Source organism: Lontra canadensis, unplaced genomic scaffold, assembly GCF_010015895.1.
Source record: "Lontra canadensis isolate GAN:19392208 unplaced genomic scaffold, GSC_riverotter_1.0 scaffold21, whole genome shotgun sequence".
NCBI lineage: Eukaryota > Metazoa > Chordata > Mammalia > Carnivora > Mustelidae > Lontra > Lontra canadensis.
Window position 1 is genome coordinate 411,153 of NW_022631015.1, and position 20,224 is coordinate 431,376.

A 20,224-nucleotide genomic window follows, 5' to 3' on the forward strand; every position below is an offset into this window, starting at 1 on the left:
CCGAATTGCTAAGGAAATGTTGAAAAAGAAAAACAAAACTGGGGGCATCAAGTTTCCTGATTTCAAGCTTTACTACAAAGCTGTGATCATCAAGACAGCAAGGTACTGGCACAAAAACAGACACGATGGGACAGAGTAGAGAGCCCAGATACGGACCCTCAACTCTATGGTCAACTAATCTTTGACAAAGCACAAAAAAATATACAGTGGAAAAGACAGTCTTTTCAATAAATGGTGCTGGGAAAATTGGACAGCTATGTGTAGAAAAATGAATCTCGACCATTCTCTTATACCATACACAAAGATAAACTCGAAATGGATAAAAGACCTCAATGTGAGGGAGGAATCTATCAAAATCCTAAAGAAGAACATAGGCAGTAACCTCTTTGACATTGGCCACAGAAACTTCTTTCAAGATATGTCTCCAAAGGCAAAGGAAATAAAAGCAAAAATGAACTTTTGGGACTTCATCAAGATCAAAAGCTTCTGCACAGCAAAGGAAACAGTCAACAAAACAAAGAGGCAACCCACGGAATGGGAGAAGATATTCACAAATGACAGTACAGACAATGGGCTGATATCCGAGATCTATAAAGAACTCTTCAAATTCAACACACACAAAACAATAATCACGTCAAGAAATGGGCAAAAGACATGAGAACAGACACTTCTCCAAAGAAGATATACAAATGGCTAACAGACACATGAAAAAATGTTCATCATCATTAGCCATCAGGGAGATTCAAATCAAAACCACATTTAGATACCACCTTACACCAGTTAGAATGGCCAAAATTAACAAGACAGTAAACAAGAAGTGTTGGAGGGGATGTGGAGAAAGGGGATCCCTCTTACACTGTTGGTGGGAATGCAAGTTGGTGCAGCCACTTTGGAAAACAGTGTGGAGATTCCTTAAGAAATTAAAAATAGAGCTTCCCTATGACCCTGCAATTGCACTACAGGGTATTTACCCTGAAGATACAGATGTAGTGAAAAGAAGGGCCATCTGTACCCCAATGTTCATAGCAGCAATGGCCACAGTTGCCAAACTGTGGAAAGAGCCAAGATGCCCTTCAATGGACGAATGGATAAAGAAGATATGGTCCATATATACAATGGAGTATTATGCCTCCATTAGAAAGGATGAATACCCAACTTTTCTATCAACATGGACGGGACTGGAAGAGATTATGCTGAGTGAAATAAGTGAAGTAGAGACAGTAAATTATCCTATGGTTTCACTTATTTGTGGAGCATAAGGAATAACATGGAAGATATGGGGAGATGGAGAGGAGAAGTGAGTTGGGGGATATTGGAGGGCAGACAAACCATGAGAGACTGTGGACTCTTAGAAACAAACAGGGTTTTAGAGGGGAGGAAGGTAGGGGGTTGGGTGAGCCTGGTGGTGGGTATTATGGAGAGCACGTATTGCATGGAGCACTGGGTGTGGTGCATAAACAATGAATTCTGGAACACTGAAAAGAAATTTTAAAAAATTTTATGTGTCATAAAAATGCATAAAGTATTATATTATGAGAAAAAAAACAGGGAAATGAATTGAAAAGGCACTTCTAAACAGAAAATATCTGAATATGAGTAATGAGAAAAAGGGCTTAACATCATTTAATCAGAGAAAGCCAATGAAAGCAACAGAATTGACTGAAATAAAAAAGAATGATATATTAAGTGTTTGTAAGGACAACATGGAGCAAATGGAATACTCATACATTGTTATAAAATGAGAACTAAAATCAGATACCCACTCTGAAAAACTATTTAGAATTCCTAATTAACTTATTCTATGACAGCAATTACAAGATGAGAGAGTACAAATGTCCATAAAAGACTTCCACGGCAACGTTCACAAGAAGTTTATTCATAAAAAACTTAAAGTGGGGCGCCTGGGTGGCTCAGAGGGATGAGTGTGTGCCTTTGGCTCAGGTCATGATCTCAAAAGAGTACTAAGGTCCCTGCTCAGCGGAGAGCCTGCTTCTCCCTCTCCCTCTGCCGGGCACTTTCCCTGCTTGTGCTCGCTTTCTCTGTTAAATAAATAAAATCTTAAAAAAACAAAACAAAACAAAACCCTTAAACTGGAAACAATCCAACACCTGTTACAGTAAAAATGATTAAACAAATTTGAGTTATCCAAACTCAGCTATAATAGAAAATAAATTACTTACAGACACAACAATTTGGATGAATCTCAAAAATTAAGGTGGAGCAAAAGCAGCTAGACACAAAAGATTATTAACTGTATAGTTCCTTTTTACACAAAGTTAAAGAACTGACAAAACTAATGCATGCTGACAGAAATCAAAACAGTGATGAGAAGGGTGCCTACTGACTTGGAATGGGGAATAAGGGAAATATATCTTGATTTAGGTGTTGGATACTGGGATGTATATATGCATTAAAAGTCACTTATTTGTACACTGAAGATTTGTGTTTTACTGTGTATAATTCATACTCTATTTTTTTTTAAAAAAGTGGTTGAAAATAAATAAATGGGCAGATAGATACTAGGCAAGTGAAAGAGAAAGGGGAGTAGCAGTTATTAATGTCTGACAAAGCAGAATTAAGGTCAACAGTACCTCATAAATTTTGTTGTAGGAATTCAAAAACATAATTTATGAGACTTAAATATAGTACATTTAAAGTACATCACAAATTCTCTCAGCTATCATTATTATACTATTATTATTTATTTCAACATGCCCAATTTTCACTAGAACCCTGTTCATGATAACCCTGTACAGATGTTAGCTAAATTTGCTTGACCCCTAATACCCAAGGATAAGGTCTGTTCATCATTAAAGCACTCTCTAATAGTGATGAATGAAAGTTAAATGGAAAAAAAAAAAAAACAAAAAACCTTAAAGGAAATCTTAGTCTAATAGGGAAGAAAGGCAAGAAAACATTTATAAAACGTTCAAGGAACAAAGCTGTTAAGGGAGAGAGGGAGTGCTTATGGGGTACTTTTAAGGGTACTGGGAAAGGCTTTCTTAAAAAAAAAAAAAAAAAGAGGTGCCAATTTAGTAATTATGCAATCAGAAACAGACGTACTCACTAAATTCTTACGTTTGAGAACTGAGGAGCACTAAACTTTTAAAGTACTTCAAGTAGTTGGTAACAACTTACAGAAATACAGAATACATTAGGAGGTAGCATTTCAGATGCAGGGGCAAATAATGTTGGTGATAATCTACCATTATATCTTCTTAGGCAGCAATACACATATCAAAAGATATTCTGACAACATACAGCCTGACCTGTACAGCAATAAGTGCGCATGCCAGACAGGTGCCGAAAAACACACACCTACATAGATGTCTTATTTCCTCAATTTCTATATAGTTGTCTTCAACTCATTCAAAATAGTTAAAAACACGATCATTAATTAATGTTCTAAATTTAAATTTTCTAATTTACTATTTTTAGAACTTTTTGTTAAAAATCCTTCTTAAAAAGTATGTTTCTGAAAAAGAAAAAATAATTTTAAAAAAGATTTTAATTTCAGTTCAAAGATGACAGAAAGAATAGAGTGAACTAAGTGATCTCTATAGAAAAAAATAATCAAATTACAATAAGAACATCATCTATCCAAGTGAATATGGATGACTAGATTCAGTTAAATTAATATACTTTTAAAATTTTTTACAAATGAATGGTCAGACAAATGGCAAATTGACATTACTTTGTGTTACTAAAACACAACTTGTCAAATGTGAACAAAATAAATGCCAAGTAAATAATTAACTTTTAAAAATAAACTCTTAGTCCCTAGTAGAGGTGGCACTAATAAAAGAAAACAAAAACAGGATAAAACAGGATATACTGTCACCCTGAAACAGAAAGACAATGTCTCTAGCACTTAGAGCCATTATTCCTTACTTCCCTCACCTTCCATTGTGATTCTAACCTGGTGACTTGCTACTAATCTTTATTATTTCTCAATCTTTTCTTTTTCTGTGAATTTTTTATAATCAAGTTAACTGTCTCAGATCCCATTATTGAGGCTTCTCATAACTGCTCCAATCTTCTTCTTAATAGGGAGTCTTTTGTTTGACTATAGACTGTATGTGATTTGGCCACCTACAAAGAACAATCCAAGGAGCATGGGAAATAACTTTCTCCCTCTGCCTGCCACTTTCCCTGCCACTGCCACTGCCACCACAACCACCTCCTATACTGATGTTTGAAATTATACCATTCCAGAGCAAGTTAATCATTTTCCTTTACTTAGTGACAAAAACCAAGTTTCTGGGGGCGCCTAGGTGGCTCAGTGGGTTAAAGCCTCTGCCTTCAGCTCGGGTCATGATCTCAGGGTCCTGGGATCGAGCCCCACATCGGGCTCTCTGCTCAGCAGGGAGCCTGCTTCTCCCTTTCTCTCTCTGCCTGCCTCTCTGCCTACTTGTGATCTCTGTCTGTCAAATAAATAAATAAAATCTAAAAAAAAAAAAAAAAAGTTTCTGGAAATGAAAGACAACTGAAATAAAATGGCAACAGACAGCAAATTTCAACAAGATTAGATACAAATCAAGAAAAAGTCAAGAAGAAGAGAGAGCTGAATGAATTATTCCGAATCACTAAAAGAATTAGAGATGGGTGGGGAAAACATGAACAAAAAATGTTAGAGACATGAACAGAGTGAGGTCTAACATATATCCCATAGGAGGTCTTGAAGGAGAGAAAAGAGTGAATAGAAAAGAATAAATATTTAAAGAGGTAATAGCTGAGATTTTCCAGACCCGATTAACGGTATCAATCAGTCAAGGAAAAAAGGCCAACAATATACACCAAGAGAAACATCATAATGGAACTATGAAATATTAGAGACAAAGAAAACAAAAAATATCTAAAAGGTAGACAAATAAGGACTTTAATATATATCACTCAGTAAGTGACAAATTGAAGGCCAAAACACATAAAAGGAATGGATATAGAAGACTGAACAATAAAATTCACAAACTTGATCTAATGGTGTTTAAAACTGAAGGATGTGATATTTTTAAGCAAGGGAGAATATTTAAGAAACTCATCATGTATCAGCCTGAAAAGCAAGTCTCAACAAAGTAAAAAACATGACATTCACTGACCTCATCAGCATAATTAAGTTAAAAATCTCTAACAAAGAGAAACTAATTCCCAACATGGAAACTAACTGCTACCCACCCACCCACCCCCAATTTGGAAATTTAAAATCAAACTCCTATATAGTTGTGTGTCAAAGAAAAACTCACAATTAAAATGAGAAAATACAAAACAGAACAACTAAAATATGTTAATATGTGGGAAACAGCTAAAGAGATAGAGGGACATTCATAACCTTGAATGTTTATATTAAAAAGGCAGAAAGCTTTGGAATAAATTATCTACATAAATAAAACAATTAAGCTAAGTGCTCAAATTACTGTGACAGGAAACAAGGACATACAGAGAGATTAGTAAAGCCAAAATCTGGGTCTTGAAAAGACTCTGATCAAGAAAAAAGACTGAAAATATTAAGCCTAGAAATAACCTCAGATGCAGTTGAAACTGAGATAATATGAAACTATTATAATGCAACTTTATACCAATAAAATTAGAAATTTAGGCAAAATGGAGAAAGCCCAAGAAAAATACAGATGATCACAACTAACAAGAAGAAACAAAACTTGAATGGTTCTTTAACCATTAAAGAAATTGAACCAATAATTAAAAATCATCTCATAAAGAAAAAGTTAGAGAGTTCTTATAACTATTCAAAGAATAAACATTCCAATGTTATATAAACTCATAGGAAGAAAAGAGGAATACAATTTTTTAATTTGTTTTACAAATTAGCATAAGCTACATATAGCAACATGGATATATATCAAAAACAATATTGAATGGAGAAAGCAAATCAGAAAAAAAATACATACCATAATCCCATTTATGCTATTTAAAAGTCAAAAACAGGTAATATTAAATAATGTATTGTTTATAAACCACAAAATGCAGAAGTGTCTGTCCATAAGGGAAAATGGATGATTCAGATGTACAGGGCACAAACAGTCCTGGGGAATATATTCCTTTTCTTCAGCCTGGCAATAGGTGAACATGTGTTCATTTTTTGTTCTTCTATCTTATACCTATATAAGATTTAGTCCTTTGGAGAGATTAAAGTATTTAATATTTTTATATTTGAAAAGAATTTATAATCTAGAAAAGAAGCATACCAATATTAAACTAATCATGATACAATGTGTTAAGATGTTATTCTAGTGTTATAAACAAGGTATCACAGGAATAAAGAAGAGGATTTGATCCATTTTGCAGTTTGGGAGAAAGAATGAGAAGTCTTTCCACAGGGTGAGACATCTGTATCTGAGATAGATAGGTAGATGATCAAGATTTTGTCAAGTTGAGGTTGAGGAAAAGGTATTCCAGACCCATAGAACAATACAAGCTACAGGTAAATGTTCTTAAAATAGAGCTTGGTAAGCTGATGTTGAATGAATATTTGTTGAAGGTATAAAAGACCTGACAAATAATACGAAATACTCAAGGAAAGATGAATAGCTAGATGATAGGGTATCGGTAAGTATAAAGGAGATGAATGGCATAAGACAAAGAAATACGGGTCTAGATTAAAACAATATGAACATTATCAGCCTAAGGAGTTTATGTTTTATTCCTCAGTCAATGAAAAGACTGAAATGTGGGAAGGAGGAAGAATATAATCAGATCTGTATTTTTGAAACTCCATGGATAATTAAAGAGTGAAATTTAGAGCATAAGCAAAGCATTTGGAGGAAGCGTTCTGCAATAGCACAAGGATCAGATGAAGAAAGAGAGCTGATCTTGCATAGGAAGAACAAATTAGGGAGGGAGAGAGAGAAGATCGTTCAGAGGTTGAACCATCCATTCCTAAGGAATGAGTCAAAGACAATTCCCAAGTCCCTGGCTTGCTGACTCAGTGATTACTGACCAAGGCAGGAAACACAAAAAGAAGAGCTGATTTGGAGGAGGAAGAAGGAATATGACTTTGGTTTGGGTAAGCTGCTCTGATATCCCAGTGGCAACTTCTAGTGAAGATGTCTGACAGGAAACAGATTTGCAGCGTAGGAATGAAATATAAGCTAAAGATACAGATTTGGGTGGGGAGGAGTCAAGATGGCGGAGAAGTAGCAGGATGAGACTACTTCAGGTAGCGGGAGATCAGCTAGATAGCTTATCTAAAGATTGCAAACACCTACAAATCCAACGGGAGATCGAAGAGAAGAAGAACAGCAATTCTAGAAACAGAAAATCAACCACTTTCTGAAAGGCAGGACTGGCGGAGAAGTGAATCCAAAGCGACGGGAAGATAGACCGCTGGGGGAGGGGCCGGCTCCCGGCAAGCGGCGAAGCAACGGAGCACAAAATCAGGACTTTTAAATGTTCCGCTGAGGGACATCGTTCCAGAGGCTTTACCGGGGTGAAGCCCACACGGGGTCAGCGTGGCCTCAGGTCCCGCAGAGTCAAAGAAGGATCGGGGGTGTCTGAGTGTCGCAGAGCTTAGAGGTATTAGAACGGGGAAGCCAGCTACAGAGACAGAGCCGAGGAGTGAGCTCTAAGCTCAGGGTTACCTTGAACTGGTTGGAGGCTCGGTCAGCTCGGAACAGGGCCGGAGGCCAGCGTGACGGCAGTAATTGGGCGCTGTTCATTGAGGGCGCACTGAGGAGTGGGGCCCTAGGCTCTCGGCTCCTCCGCGCCGGAGACTGGGAGGCCGCCATCTTCATTCCCGTCCTCCGGAACACTACTACAGAAAGCGCTCAGGGAACAAAAGCTCCCGAAAGCAAACCCTATCGGATTACTCAGTCCGGCACCTGGTAAGGGCGGTGCAACTCCGCCGGAGGCAAAGACACTTGAGAATCACTACAACAGGCCCCTCCCCCAGAAGATCAACAAGAAACCCAGCCAGGACCAAGTTCACCTACCAAGGAGTGCAGTTTCAATACCAAGATCAGCGGAATTCCAGAGGAGGAGAAAGCAAAGCACAGAACTCATGGCTTTCTCCCCATGATTCTTTAACCTTGCAGTTAATTTAATTTTTTTTTCTTTTTCAATTTTTTTTTTCTCTTCTTCTGCTAAATTTTTTTAACTTTTACACTTTTCTTTTTTAACATTTTTTAACTAGTTTATCTAATATATATATATATATTTTCCTTTATATATTTTTTCTTTATTAGTTTTCTTTTTTTAATTGTTTCTTTTTTTTTTTTTTTTTCTTTCTGAACCTCTTTTTATCCCCTTTCTGCCCCCTCACGATTTGGGATCTCTTCTGATTTGGCTAAAGCATATTTTCCTGGGGTTGTTGCCACTCTTTTAGTATCTTATTTGCTCCTTCATATACTCTTATCTGGACAAAATGACAAGGCGGAAAAATTCACCACAAAAAAAAGAACAAGAGGCAGTACCAAAGGCTAGGGACCTAATCAATACAGACATTGGTAATATGTCAGATCTAGAGTTCAGAATGACGATTCTCAAGGTTCTAGCCGGGCTCGAAAAAGGCATGGAAGATATTAGAGAAACCCTCTCGGGAGAGATAAAAGCCCTTCCTGGAGAAATAAAAGAACTAAAATCTAACCAAGTTGAAATAAAAAAAGCTATTAATGAGGTGCAATCAAAAATGGAGGCTCTCACTGCTAGGATAAATGAGGCAGAAAAAAGAATTAGCAATATAGAAGACCAAATGACAGAGAATAAAGAAGCTGAGCAAAAGAGGGACAAACAGCTACTGGACCATGAGGGGAGAATTCGAGAGATAAGTGACACCATAAGATGAAACAACATTAGAATAATTGGGATTCCAGAAGAAGAATAAAGAGAGAAGGGAGCAGAAGGTATATTGGAGAGAATTACTGGAGAGAATTTCCCCAATATGGCAAAGGGAACAAGCATCAAAATCCAAGAGGTTCAGAGAACCCCCTTCAAATCAATAAGAATAGGTCCACACCCCATCACCTAATTGTAAAATTTACAAGTCTTAGTGACAAAGAGAAAATCCTGAAAGCAGCCTGGGAAAAGAAGTCTGTAACATACAATGGTAAAAATATTAGACTGGCAGCAGACTTATCCACAGAGACCTGGCAGGCCAGAAAGAGCTGGCATGATATACTCAGAGCACTAAAGGAGAAAAACATGCAGCCAAGAATACTATATCCAGCTAGGCTATCATTGAAAATAGAAGGAGAGATTAAAAGCTTCCGGGACAAACAAAAACTGAAAGAATTTGCAAACACCAAACCAGCTCTACAGGAAATATTGAAAGGGGTCCTCTAAGCAAAGAGAGACCCTAAAAGTAGTAGATCAGAAAGGAACAGAGACAATATACGTAACAGTCACCTTACAGGCAATACAATGGCACTAAATTCATATCTCTCAATAGTTACCCTGAATGTTAATGGGCTAAATGCCCCAATCAAAAGACACAGGGTATCAGAATGGATCAAAAAACAAAACCCATCTATATGTTGCCTACAAGAAACTCATTTTAAACCTGAAGACACCTCCAGATTTAAAGTGAGGGGGTGGAAAAGAATTTACCATGCTAATGGACATCAGAAGAAAGCAGGAGTGGCAATCCTTAGATCAATTAGATTTTAAGCCAAAGACTATAATAAGAGATGAGGAAGGACACTATATCATACTCAAAGGATCTGTCCAACAAGAAGATCTAACAATTTTAAATATCTATGCCCCTAATGTGGGAGCAGCCAACTTTTTAAACCAATTAATAACAAAATCAAAGAAACACATCAACAAGATTAAAATAATAGTAGGGGACTTGAACACTCCCCTCACGGAAATGGACAGATCATCCAAGCAAAAGATCAACAAGGAAATAAAGGCCTTAAATGACACACTGGACCAGATGGACATCACAGATATATTCAGGACATTTCATCCCAAAGCAACAGAATACACATTCTTCTCTAGTGCACATGGAACATTCTCCAGAATAGACCACATTCTCGGTCCTAAACCAGGTCTCAACCGGTATCAAAAGATTGGGATCATTCCCTGCATATTTTCAGACCACAATGCTCTGAAGCTAGAACTCATTCACAAGAGGAAATTTGGAAAGAACCCAAATACATGGAGACTAAACAGCATCCTTTTAAAGAATGAATAGGTCAACCAGGAAATTAAAGAAGAATTGAAAAAATTCATGGAAACAAATGATAATGAAAGCACAACGGTTCAAAATCTGTGGGACACAACAAAGGCAGTCCTGAGAGGAAAATATATAGTGGTACAAGCCTTTCTCAAGAAACAAGAAAGGTCTCAGGTACATAACCTAACCCTACACATAAAGGAGCTGGAGAAATAACAAGAAAGAAATCCTAAACCCAGCAGGAGAAGAGAAATCATAAAGATCAGAGCAGAAATCAATGAAATAGAAACCAAAAAAAAAAAAAACAATAGAACAAATCAACGAAACTAGGAGCTGGTTCTTTGAAAGAATTAATAAGATTGATAAACCCCTGGCCACATGAAATACCACCTCACACCAGTCAGAATGGCTAAAATGAACAAGTCAGGAAATGACAGATGCTGGCGAGGATGCGGAGAAAGGGGAACCCTCCTACACTGTTGGTGGGAATGGAAGCTGGTGCAACCACTCTGGAAAACAGTATGTAGGTTCCTCAAAATGTTGAAAATAGAACTACCCTATGACCCAACAATTGCACTCGTGATCCGAAGGGGCACGTGCACCCGAATGTTTATAGCAGCAATGTGTACAATAGCCAAACTATGGAAAGAACCTAGATGTCCATCAACAGACGAATGGATAAAGAAGATGTGGTATATATACACAATGGAATACTATGCAGCCATCAAAAGAAATGAAATCTTGCCATTTGCGACGACGTGGATGGAACTAGAGGGTATCATGCTTAGCGAAGTAAGTCAATCGGAGAAAGACAACTATCATATGATCTCCCTGATATGAGGGAGAGGAGATGCAACATGGGGGGTTAAGGGGGTAGGAGAAGAGTAAATGAAACAAGATGGGATTGGGAGGGAGACAAACCATAAGTGACTCAATCTCAGAAAACAAACTGAGGGTTGATGGGGGAAGGGGGGTTGGGGGGGTGGGGTTATGGACATTGGGGAGGGTATGTGATATGGTGAGTGCTGTGAAGTGTGTAAACCTGGCGATTCACAGACCTTTACCCCTGGGGATAAAAATATATGTTTATAAAAAATAAAATTAAAAAAAAAAAAAGATACAGATTTGGAACTCATGGGCATCCATGATAAATGAAGCAGTGGGAATAGATGAGATCTCCTAAGGAAAAGGCATAGAATGTGAAGAGGAAACAAAGTACAAGTCCAAATAATAGAAACAGTACAAGGATGGTAAAAGACATTTACTTAAGTTGTTGAATTGTACCTGCTCAGGTCCAAGGTTTTTGATTTAGGACTCCACACAATATGGAACTGATGACCAACAGTCTTACTGACTTATTGCCTATACCTTCCCAACTTTCCAAAGAGACTTATCTTGATGAAGTCCCAAAAGTTCATTTTCTCTTTTGTTTCCTTTGCCTTTGGAGACATGTCTTGAAAGAAGTGGCTGTGGTTGATGCCGAAGCAGTTACTGCCTATGTTCTCCTCTAGTATTTTGATAGATTCCTGCCTCATGTTGAGTTAATGCCTTTCTCTCATATCTGAAACAACCATTTCTCTGTGAATTCTTATATTCTTCCTTGCTTTGGGAAAGCTTTTCTGAATTACTTTCTGTATTGGGGAACCAATATTTTACTTTATAAATCATAAGGTCCTTGTGTCCTTCCTACTATATTACCTCTTTCTGTCTCTTTCTTTTTTCCCTTCCCATTTATACAAAGAACTTGAGGCAGTTAAATAGGGTCAAAACTAATATTTAGGAGACAGTTACACATCTGTCTCTAAACTACTTAATTCCAAAACACATTTATTTACAAATAATGTATTATATAAAAACAGCCTCTAAACAAAATTTAGCTGGAGAAGAGATGGGAAAAATAAAATATAAAGAGATAATACAGTGAGGACTCAAAGCAGTAGTCATTCACATCATATACTGAATTCAAATGATTTCAAATGAAACTTGAGAAATATATACAATTAAGCTAAAAATAATCAAATATGTAAAATATGGTATATACATATGGTTCAGATGACACAAAAATCTTTAAAATTGATTGTTGTATGTAAAGGATCTTTCCTGGACATGTGAAAAAAAAGAAGCTGCCCTCTCCCCACCTACTGTGTCAAAATTTATGAAAGAGACTTAGGTACATAAAATAAAACATCAATCAAGAATTTAATGCCCAGGGGTGCCTGGGTGGCTCAGTGGGTTAAGCCTCTGCCTTCAGCTCAGGCCATGATCTCAGGGTCCTGGGATTGAGACCCACACATCGGGCTCTCTGCTCAGTGGGGAGCCTGCTTCTCCCTCTCCCTCTGCCTGCTTCTGCCTATTTGTGATCTCTCTTTGTCAAATAAATAAATAAAATCTTAAAAAAAAAAAGAATTTAATGCCCAACTTATTTAATGACTACAGTCCCAAGTCAGTCAAAAATCTGCAACCATACAAACTCTAAATTAGATGTTTGTTTTTTAAAGACTGGGACAGGTTAAAATAGCATTTTATATATGAAAAAAATCCTTAGAATTATATAATTATAGGTACTACAATAAAATTATGTACTGAAGTGTATTAACCATATAGCTCTAGTTTTCCCTTCTCAAAGGCCTCAAGAATTAATGACTTTTGGCAAATTTGGTTTGCACACTTAAAATGAAAAACACTATTTCCTTAAACCTCTAAATACCTGTAAAATGAACGCTACTAGAATATCCACAGTCAATGAACATAAGAAAAAGTGTTAACCTACCAAATAGGGAAAGGAATGCAAATTAAATCATGAAAGAATATTTTTATCTATCAAATTAAAATATTATAATCAGCAATGATGACCAAATTGTGATGAAACCAGCAATATTTACCAAGAGTCTTTGGAGCTCTAATTCTACTTCTAGGAATCGATTTTGAGAAATAAAACATGTGCTCCAAAGTATCTTCACCTCTCAGTAACAAGAACAAAAATACCCTTAAGGTTCCCAGTAGGAAAAAGTTAAAAAAAAAAAAAATGTACATCCACATTAGCAACTGTTATAAGCCATCAAACTCACATCTCCATATTTAATAAAGGTGTTCACAACAGAACTGTCAACAGAAAAAGATATATCTAATGTAAACTGAATTCAGAAAAATGTTTCATATTTTTCTAACATATATACATATAGGTATATGGTTACTATAAATACTAAAATATAACTGTTTATCTTTGGTGCATTATAAATATTTAAACAAATTTTTTTTTAGACTTTTTAGTATTTCTCCATTTTTTAAAATTACCGTATAAGGTATTATTTGCTTCAGGGGTACAGGTCTTTAAATCATCAGTCTTAGACAATTCACGGCACTCACCATAGCACATACCCTCCCCAATGTCCATAACCCAGCCACCCTATCCCTGCCCCACACACCACCCAGCAGCCCTTAGTTTGTTTCTTGAGATTAAGAGCCTTTAATGGTTTGTCTTCCTCCCAGGTCCCATCTTGTTTCATTTTTTCCGTCCCTACCCCTCACGACCCCCCACCCCACCTCTCAAATTCGTCATATGAGAGATCATATGATGATAATTGTCTCTCTCTGACTGACTTATTTCGCTTAGCATAATACCCTCTACTATCCACCTTATTGCAAATGGCAAGATTTTCTGGGGTTTTTTTGATGGCTGCATAGTATTTCTCCTTTTTTAAAAATAATGATTGAGGGGCGCCTGGGTGGCTCAGTGGGTTAAGCCTCTGCCTTCGGCTCGGGTCATGATCTCAGGGTCCTGGGATCAAGCCCCGCATCGGGCTCTCTGCTCAGTGGGGAGCCTGCTTCCTCCTCTCTCTCTCTCTCTGCCTGCCTCTCCACCTACTTGAGATCTCTGTCTGTCAAATAAATAAATAAAATCTTAAAAAATAAATAAATAAAATAAATAAATAAAAATAATGATTGAATCTTAATTTTATAAGCAAAAGAAAAATACATGACTTGGAAAAAACATTTCCAGGACTTGAGATAAAGGCAAATGGAAATATATGCAAATGACAGGGGACTCACTGTTGGTTACTTTCAATGTGGGATCCAAATAGCACAAAGTCCACGTAAGGCTTATAATGGAGCCTATTTTACAGGAGGTAAAGATGAGTTTGATAGTCTGATCTGATACTAAATGAAATACATTAACCAACCTGCTTTATGTATTATTTCTTTAGTTTATTTTCATGAGAACAATTTTGTTCTTTATTTCAAGACGTATGGTATTAGGCCAAAAATCCATTCTGGATTAAGAATGAAAATACTTAGTTTTGAGTTCTGCCTTGCTCTCCTACTTACAGGTCAAATCATGAACCTCTCCAAGCATCTTTCCATATGAAAAAAATGGAGTTAATACTTTCCTTAACTACTTCATATGGTTATTTGCATTAAAAAATTTTATTTATGAGGGGCACCTGGGTGGTTCAGTCAGTTAAGCATCCAACTCTTCATTTCAGCACAGGTCATGATCTCAGGGTCCTGGGATCAAGCCCTGTATCAGGTTTCCCATTCAGTGGGGAGTCTGCTTATCTCCCTCTCCCCCTCTACCCACCCCCAGCTCTCTCTCTCTCTAAAATAAATAAATTACTCTTTAAAAAATGTATATATGAAATCATTCTAGCTTTAAATGATCATTTGTCATTAAATTCTAATGCACTCCTAAAATACATAGTCATTTGTGTACTGCTCCTACACTAAAATTAATTCTACTTCTGAAGAGGAGAATCAAGATGAAGGGAATTAACAACTGGCCATTTTCACGCTTCTATTGGTAGAAATACCAATAAGAAAGCAGGAGGAAATATACCTAGAAGAACCGTTGGTAAATTACCAAATCCTACCTGGAAAGAGATCTGAGAGAATGTCTAATGTCTGGTGACACTAAGTTAGAGGCCCCTAGTAAACCATTATTTCGAAGAGCAGAAACAAAGTGATAGAATGAATAACAAACTATTTGTGTGAACAATGTGCCCCCATAGTTTTTCTGGGATCTATGCCTTTAGAGATTTCTGTCTTCGAAAAGGGAACTATAAAAAATAATGGCAGTTGGCAGTGTTTCTCCATTAATGCAAGAAAGATATTTTCATTGGTTGGCATCATAAAATTAATGGATTCACCCATAATAAATAGAATCAGCACAAATGCTATCATATAAATTTAGTTTACTGATTCATTTATTATCCAACTTAGTGATTTCAAAATATTGAATGTCAAATATTAAAAAATCCTAATTCTAAAAAAAATCCTAATTCTGAGCGTGAAAAATGGTCCATCATTTGTTCCAAGCTTTACCTCCAGATCCAACATTTTACCTTGGATTCAAAATAGTATCAATACTCTCTATCTTTCTCTCAAAAAAATAAATAAATCTTTTTAAAAAGTTGGGGGGTGCCTGGGTGGCACAGTCAGTTAGGCATCCAACTCCTGGCTTCGGGTCAGGTCATGATCTCAGGTCATGGGATCAAGGCCCAGGTCAGGCTCCACACTCAGCGCAGAGTCTGCTTGAGACTTTCTCTCCCTCTGCGCTCCCCCCCCCAACTCTCTCTCTCTCTCTCAAATACATAAATAAATCTTTGAAAAAAAGTGATATCAACAAGACTAGGAAGGATATCAAAGCCTTGTATGTCAACTTCATTCTATTTCTTTATGATATAAACTGAAGCAACAGTTACTACTCATAACTTTGTAAAAACCTAAAGAGATTGTTTTGAAGGGGCAGAGGGTGGGAGGTTTGGGGAACCAGGTGGTGGGTATTAGAGAGGGCACGGATTGCATAGAGCACTGGATGTGGTGCTAAAACAATGAATACTGTTATGCTGAAAAGACATAAAAATAAATAAATGAATGAATGGGGATTACATTTGAGTAGAAGACAAAAATAGATGCCAAATTATACAATAATTTTCAGGCTTTAATTCTATTTTAAATGATTGAGATGGTTTTTGTTACCTGTTTGGATTGTGACTGATATAGCACTCCATATAATACGAGCCCCCAAAATATTGAATTAACTTTTGAACCCTTTATCTAAGAATTATATTTCTAATTCAAAATGTACACTGTATTCTAAATAGTGAGATATCCATTTTCCTGAAGAAGACATATTTGAGAGATATATGGCTATCAGAAGAGATAATATACTCATAGAGAACTTCTCACCAGGCTCTAGAAAAGCCCAAAGGAAGAATAAATAATGCCAACTTTACTTTCTGTGTTCTCACATCAATAAAGGCATTGATTTTAATGTCAAAAAAAAAAAAAAAAACAAACCCTAAAGAGAACCAAACTTACTCCTTCTGTTATATGCAATTCCTAATCATTTCATGTATTTTTAAATGATTAAAAAAGCTGTTCAATAAATATATTTGTGTCACTATTGTCACTGCACAAAAAACAGAGTGACCACTTTGTACAAATACGAATTCTTTACTGCAGGGGAGCACCTTGCAATTCTCAATACAAAAATTTCTGGAAATAAACTCAACATTTGGCCCCGCAGCCTTAAGTCACATTTCTCATCAAGATGATTAATCTTTACGAAAAGGCAGGAAAACAAGACAGAGCCACCCACTTTGACATTTTCATTCTTTGAAAAAAAAAAAATCCACTTCTAGTTCATAAACCGTAACTATCATTTGTAAAAAGTATGCAATCCATCAAGAGTACTTTTTGATTATAAGATTAACAAGATCATTATCTTTCTTATTTTTTGCACTGAGAATACTGTAAAAGTGGTTCTAGCTTAGTTTTACTTAGAAATCTGATAAACCTTTGCCCAAAAACCAACCAACCTTTAATAAGAAGGTTGCTTCATTTTTTCCTTTTCTGCTTACTTGAAAAAATATAAACAAAGTATAAAATCTAAAGAAAAACCTACTCCATTGATTTATACAGCACTCATTTTTGTCCAACTTGGATTAGAGAGTGGAGAGCATGTATTTTTCAGGTAAGTCATTAAACCTCCTGAGGAAAGCTGTTGTAAGCCACTCTGGTGTGTGTGAGTCTTTGTGTGTGTCCCTGTGCTTGAGCACTTGTGCCCATGCTTCAGCATAGTAAAAAGCAAAAGCATCATTGTGGTCATTTGGAAAGGGGCTGAGGAAGAAGAGGTGTGAATAAGCAGGAAGAGGTTTATTTGCAGGCTCAGGGAGTTTGCTGTTGGCCCCAAAGTAAAAGTTTTAACCTAAAAGGAGCCAAATTCGAGATGATTCTTAAAGATTTGGGTTTGATGCCTTTCTTTCCTATTTCCTTCCCTTACTTTGAGCAGCCTGTGTGAGGAGTAAATCAGCTTTTGCCTTGAGAAAGCTTTGATCTAGAGAAAAGAAGAGAATATTAAATTAACAATTCTCAAGGTGAGTTATAAGAAGGGCAAGAATCATTCAAAGTCAGGGTAGGGTGAAGAGGAGGAAGGTATATGGGTGTGGGGAGGGTAAGGACAGAAAAGTATAGGAAAAGCAAAAGAGAGGGAGTACTAAGAAAGTAGTTTGGAAACTAAATTGTTAAAATAACTACCTTGTTAGTTTAGCATAATTCATTTACCTGTGTTATTTTCTCTATTCCTTGGAAGTTGTGCTTTTCAAAATGCTCTGCTATATTCAGAAAGGTGTGACGTTCTAGGTAGCAGCAGTTACTCAGGACTATCAAAAGTCTCTGTTCCTAAAAGTAAAACCAATGTTTAGAAAATTACATTTATAATAACAAACTGCGTAACAGTTATCATTTATTACATTTAATTATAATCTCTTCATGTTTAATATCAATATTCAATGTTTTGTTTTTCTTGGTCCCTTTTTTCCCCAATAATAATATAGAGAGAAACAATATAATTCTGTAACTCTATATTTTATAACTGCTTGTTATTACATAATGCACTAAAGAGTCAAATAATGCTGTCTTTTGAAATTTAATAGCTGTATGGAAAAACAGCTAAATAGGAAGGTAGGATCAGCTGTTGTTCTTGTGAAAGGGGTTTATTTTACTGGTTATTCTGCCTAATATTTTTTGCAACAAAAAAGGCTATAAAAATTAATATTTTAAAATAATTACAAATGCAAAAATCCATAGAAAGTAATTTATAAATTTTTCTTAACTTGAAAGAGAATTATAATGCCATCTATATGATGGGGTCTTTCCAAAAACTGGGCCTTCACAGATGCATTTTATGTAGAATAGTTTCCCTCTCACGGAGAGTTATAAAACAAAAGCAGGGAACTTTCCCATAGTATTGGATATGAAGAGGGCTAAAGCCTCATACTCTATGTTCTCCAGGGTTCTAGCCACTTTAAGGTAATTTCTTATTAAAATTACCACACCCCAAAGCTGATGAATAAATATCATCTTACAGTTCAGAAGAACTATTTTTGTAAACAAAATTCCAGGAATGGCAGTTATCTCCGCTGTTGTGGCTCACCAAGAATACTTTCCCATGCTCCCTCAGTGTGAGAGCATTCTCTAGAACAACAGTGACTAATTTAGGGCTTTGATTTAAGATCCCTTGACTAAATATTAAGGCAAAACTACTTTCCAGGAAAAAATTTCAGCCATATTTTGCTTACTGTTTTATATATAACTTATGTTAAAGTCAACACTCTGAACTCAGTTGCCAAGTACAGCTTATACCTCCCAATAATTTCATTTAGCTCCATCAAAAATTTTAAAACTTTCTAAATTTCTTTATTTAAAATATTATTATCTATTGCTGGCACAGTGTGGCCTATTCAGGGCCCCTTTTGGTCATCAACAAATATAATTAAAGGGCAAGGAGTTATTAAAAGTACCCTCAAGTAAATGAAAGGTTGTGAATGGCCTTGAATTAATCAATGGATGGGAAATAAATTACAAAACAAGGAAAATAGGGCTCTGTTATGTATACCACTCCTCCACATTTTGTGAATAAATGGCAAGTGAGAACCAGAAAGAAAGCAGTAAACAGCACTGCATAGGCACATAGGTCAGTCTGAGGAAGGGGTATATTCCCTCCTGCTCCATACTTGGTATTATTATTATATGGTGGTCCTCATAAAGAACATAAAATAAAGTAAGCATAAGGTGTCATCAGCCACTCTAAACATGCTGCACTCTGCAAAAATCTCAACTGGTTTTTCAGTTACAAGATCAATCCTCAATTACCTTTTCCTCCAAATATTAATCTTATAGTCTAACAGACCTCCGGGGTATGCCACATCCTCTCTGCCCTGTTCATTAACGCTTTTTAAATTTTTCTCCCTATAATCTGCATTGTTCTTCCCCCAAAATGGAAAAATAGTTTGAGTGATAATCTCTTGATAATCATATTTTTCTTCCCAACTCTGACCAATTAGAAGAAGTGAAAGTGGGAAGAATAATTGAACACTACAATAATCAAATTCTTAAACTTGAATATTAAAAGCTTACTAGCAACTTAAATGAATATGTATGTTTGAAAATAACAACTCAACCTATCAAAGGCAGTACTTGCCAATTATGTATTATTTCAATTATTTCTCACAGAATCTCTGAGATTATAGGCATTACCATCTCAATTTTCTCCAGGAGAAAACTGGACACCCTCAATGACATGCCCAAGATTATTTAGTCAGTAAGAAGACCAGGAAGCAACCTGGACCTCTACCATACCGTAACTGCCTCTCCACTGAATAATAGAACAAAACCCTAAGAAGATCTCAATAATCTGGGTCAAATCTAATGAGTTATCATACAAATGCAGAGAAACACAGGAACTAAATTTGGTACCAAATGAACAATTTTAGGGAGTAAAATGGGAGAGAAAAGGTCCTGTGACTGGGAGAAGCAAGTATGAAACACTTGCTGTGTGGTTGACAGTAAATTCAATGTGACTCAATAGAGATGTAACCTAATGTGTAGTTCTGGCTGCTTCCCAGTTGCCAGGGCCACATCAGAGTCCGGTACTCCATTCTTGAAAGAGGACAGAAGTAGATTAAGAGGAGACTCACTGCCGTATAGACTAGGAGATGCCTAAAAGATTTAGGGTGTTGCCTAAGAGAAAGGAAGATTCCAAGCCCACACAACAAATGTTTTCAAACACTAAAAAGACTGTCATGTAGAAATCAGGCT

The 20,224-nt window shown here is 36.3% G+C and overlaps 1 protein-coding gene across 5 annotated transcripts in view; it reads right to left on the bottom strand.

Annotated features, from left to right (window-relative positions):
* Nucleotides 1-20,224, bottom strand: part of EXOC2 (exocyst complex component 2) — a 254,314-nt gene that overhangs the window by 71,970 nt on the left and 162,120 nt on the right. For all 5 annotated transcript variants that reach the window (XR_004383127.1, XM_032861440.1, XM_032861437.1 and 2 more), the window contains one exon: nt 17,690-17,806. Coding sequence is in view for 4 of the 5 variants with exons in the window: in XM_032861440.1 (XP_032717331.1) it covers nt 17,690-17,806 (117 nt within the window). In the remaining variant the exon portion in view is untranslated. The remainder of the gene's footprint in view (nt 1-17,689; nt 17,807-20,224) is intronic.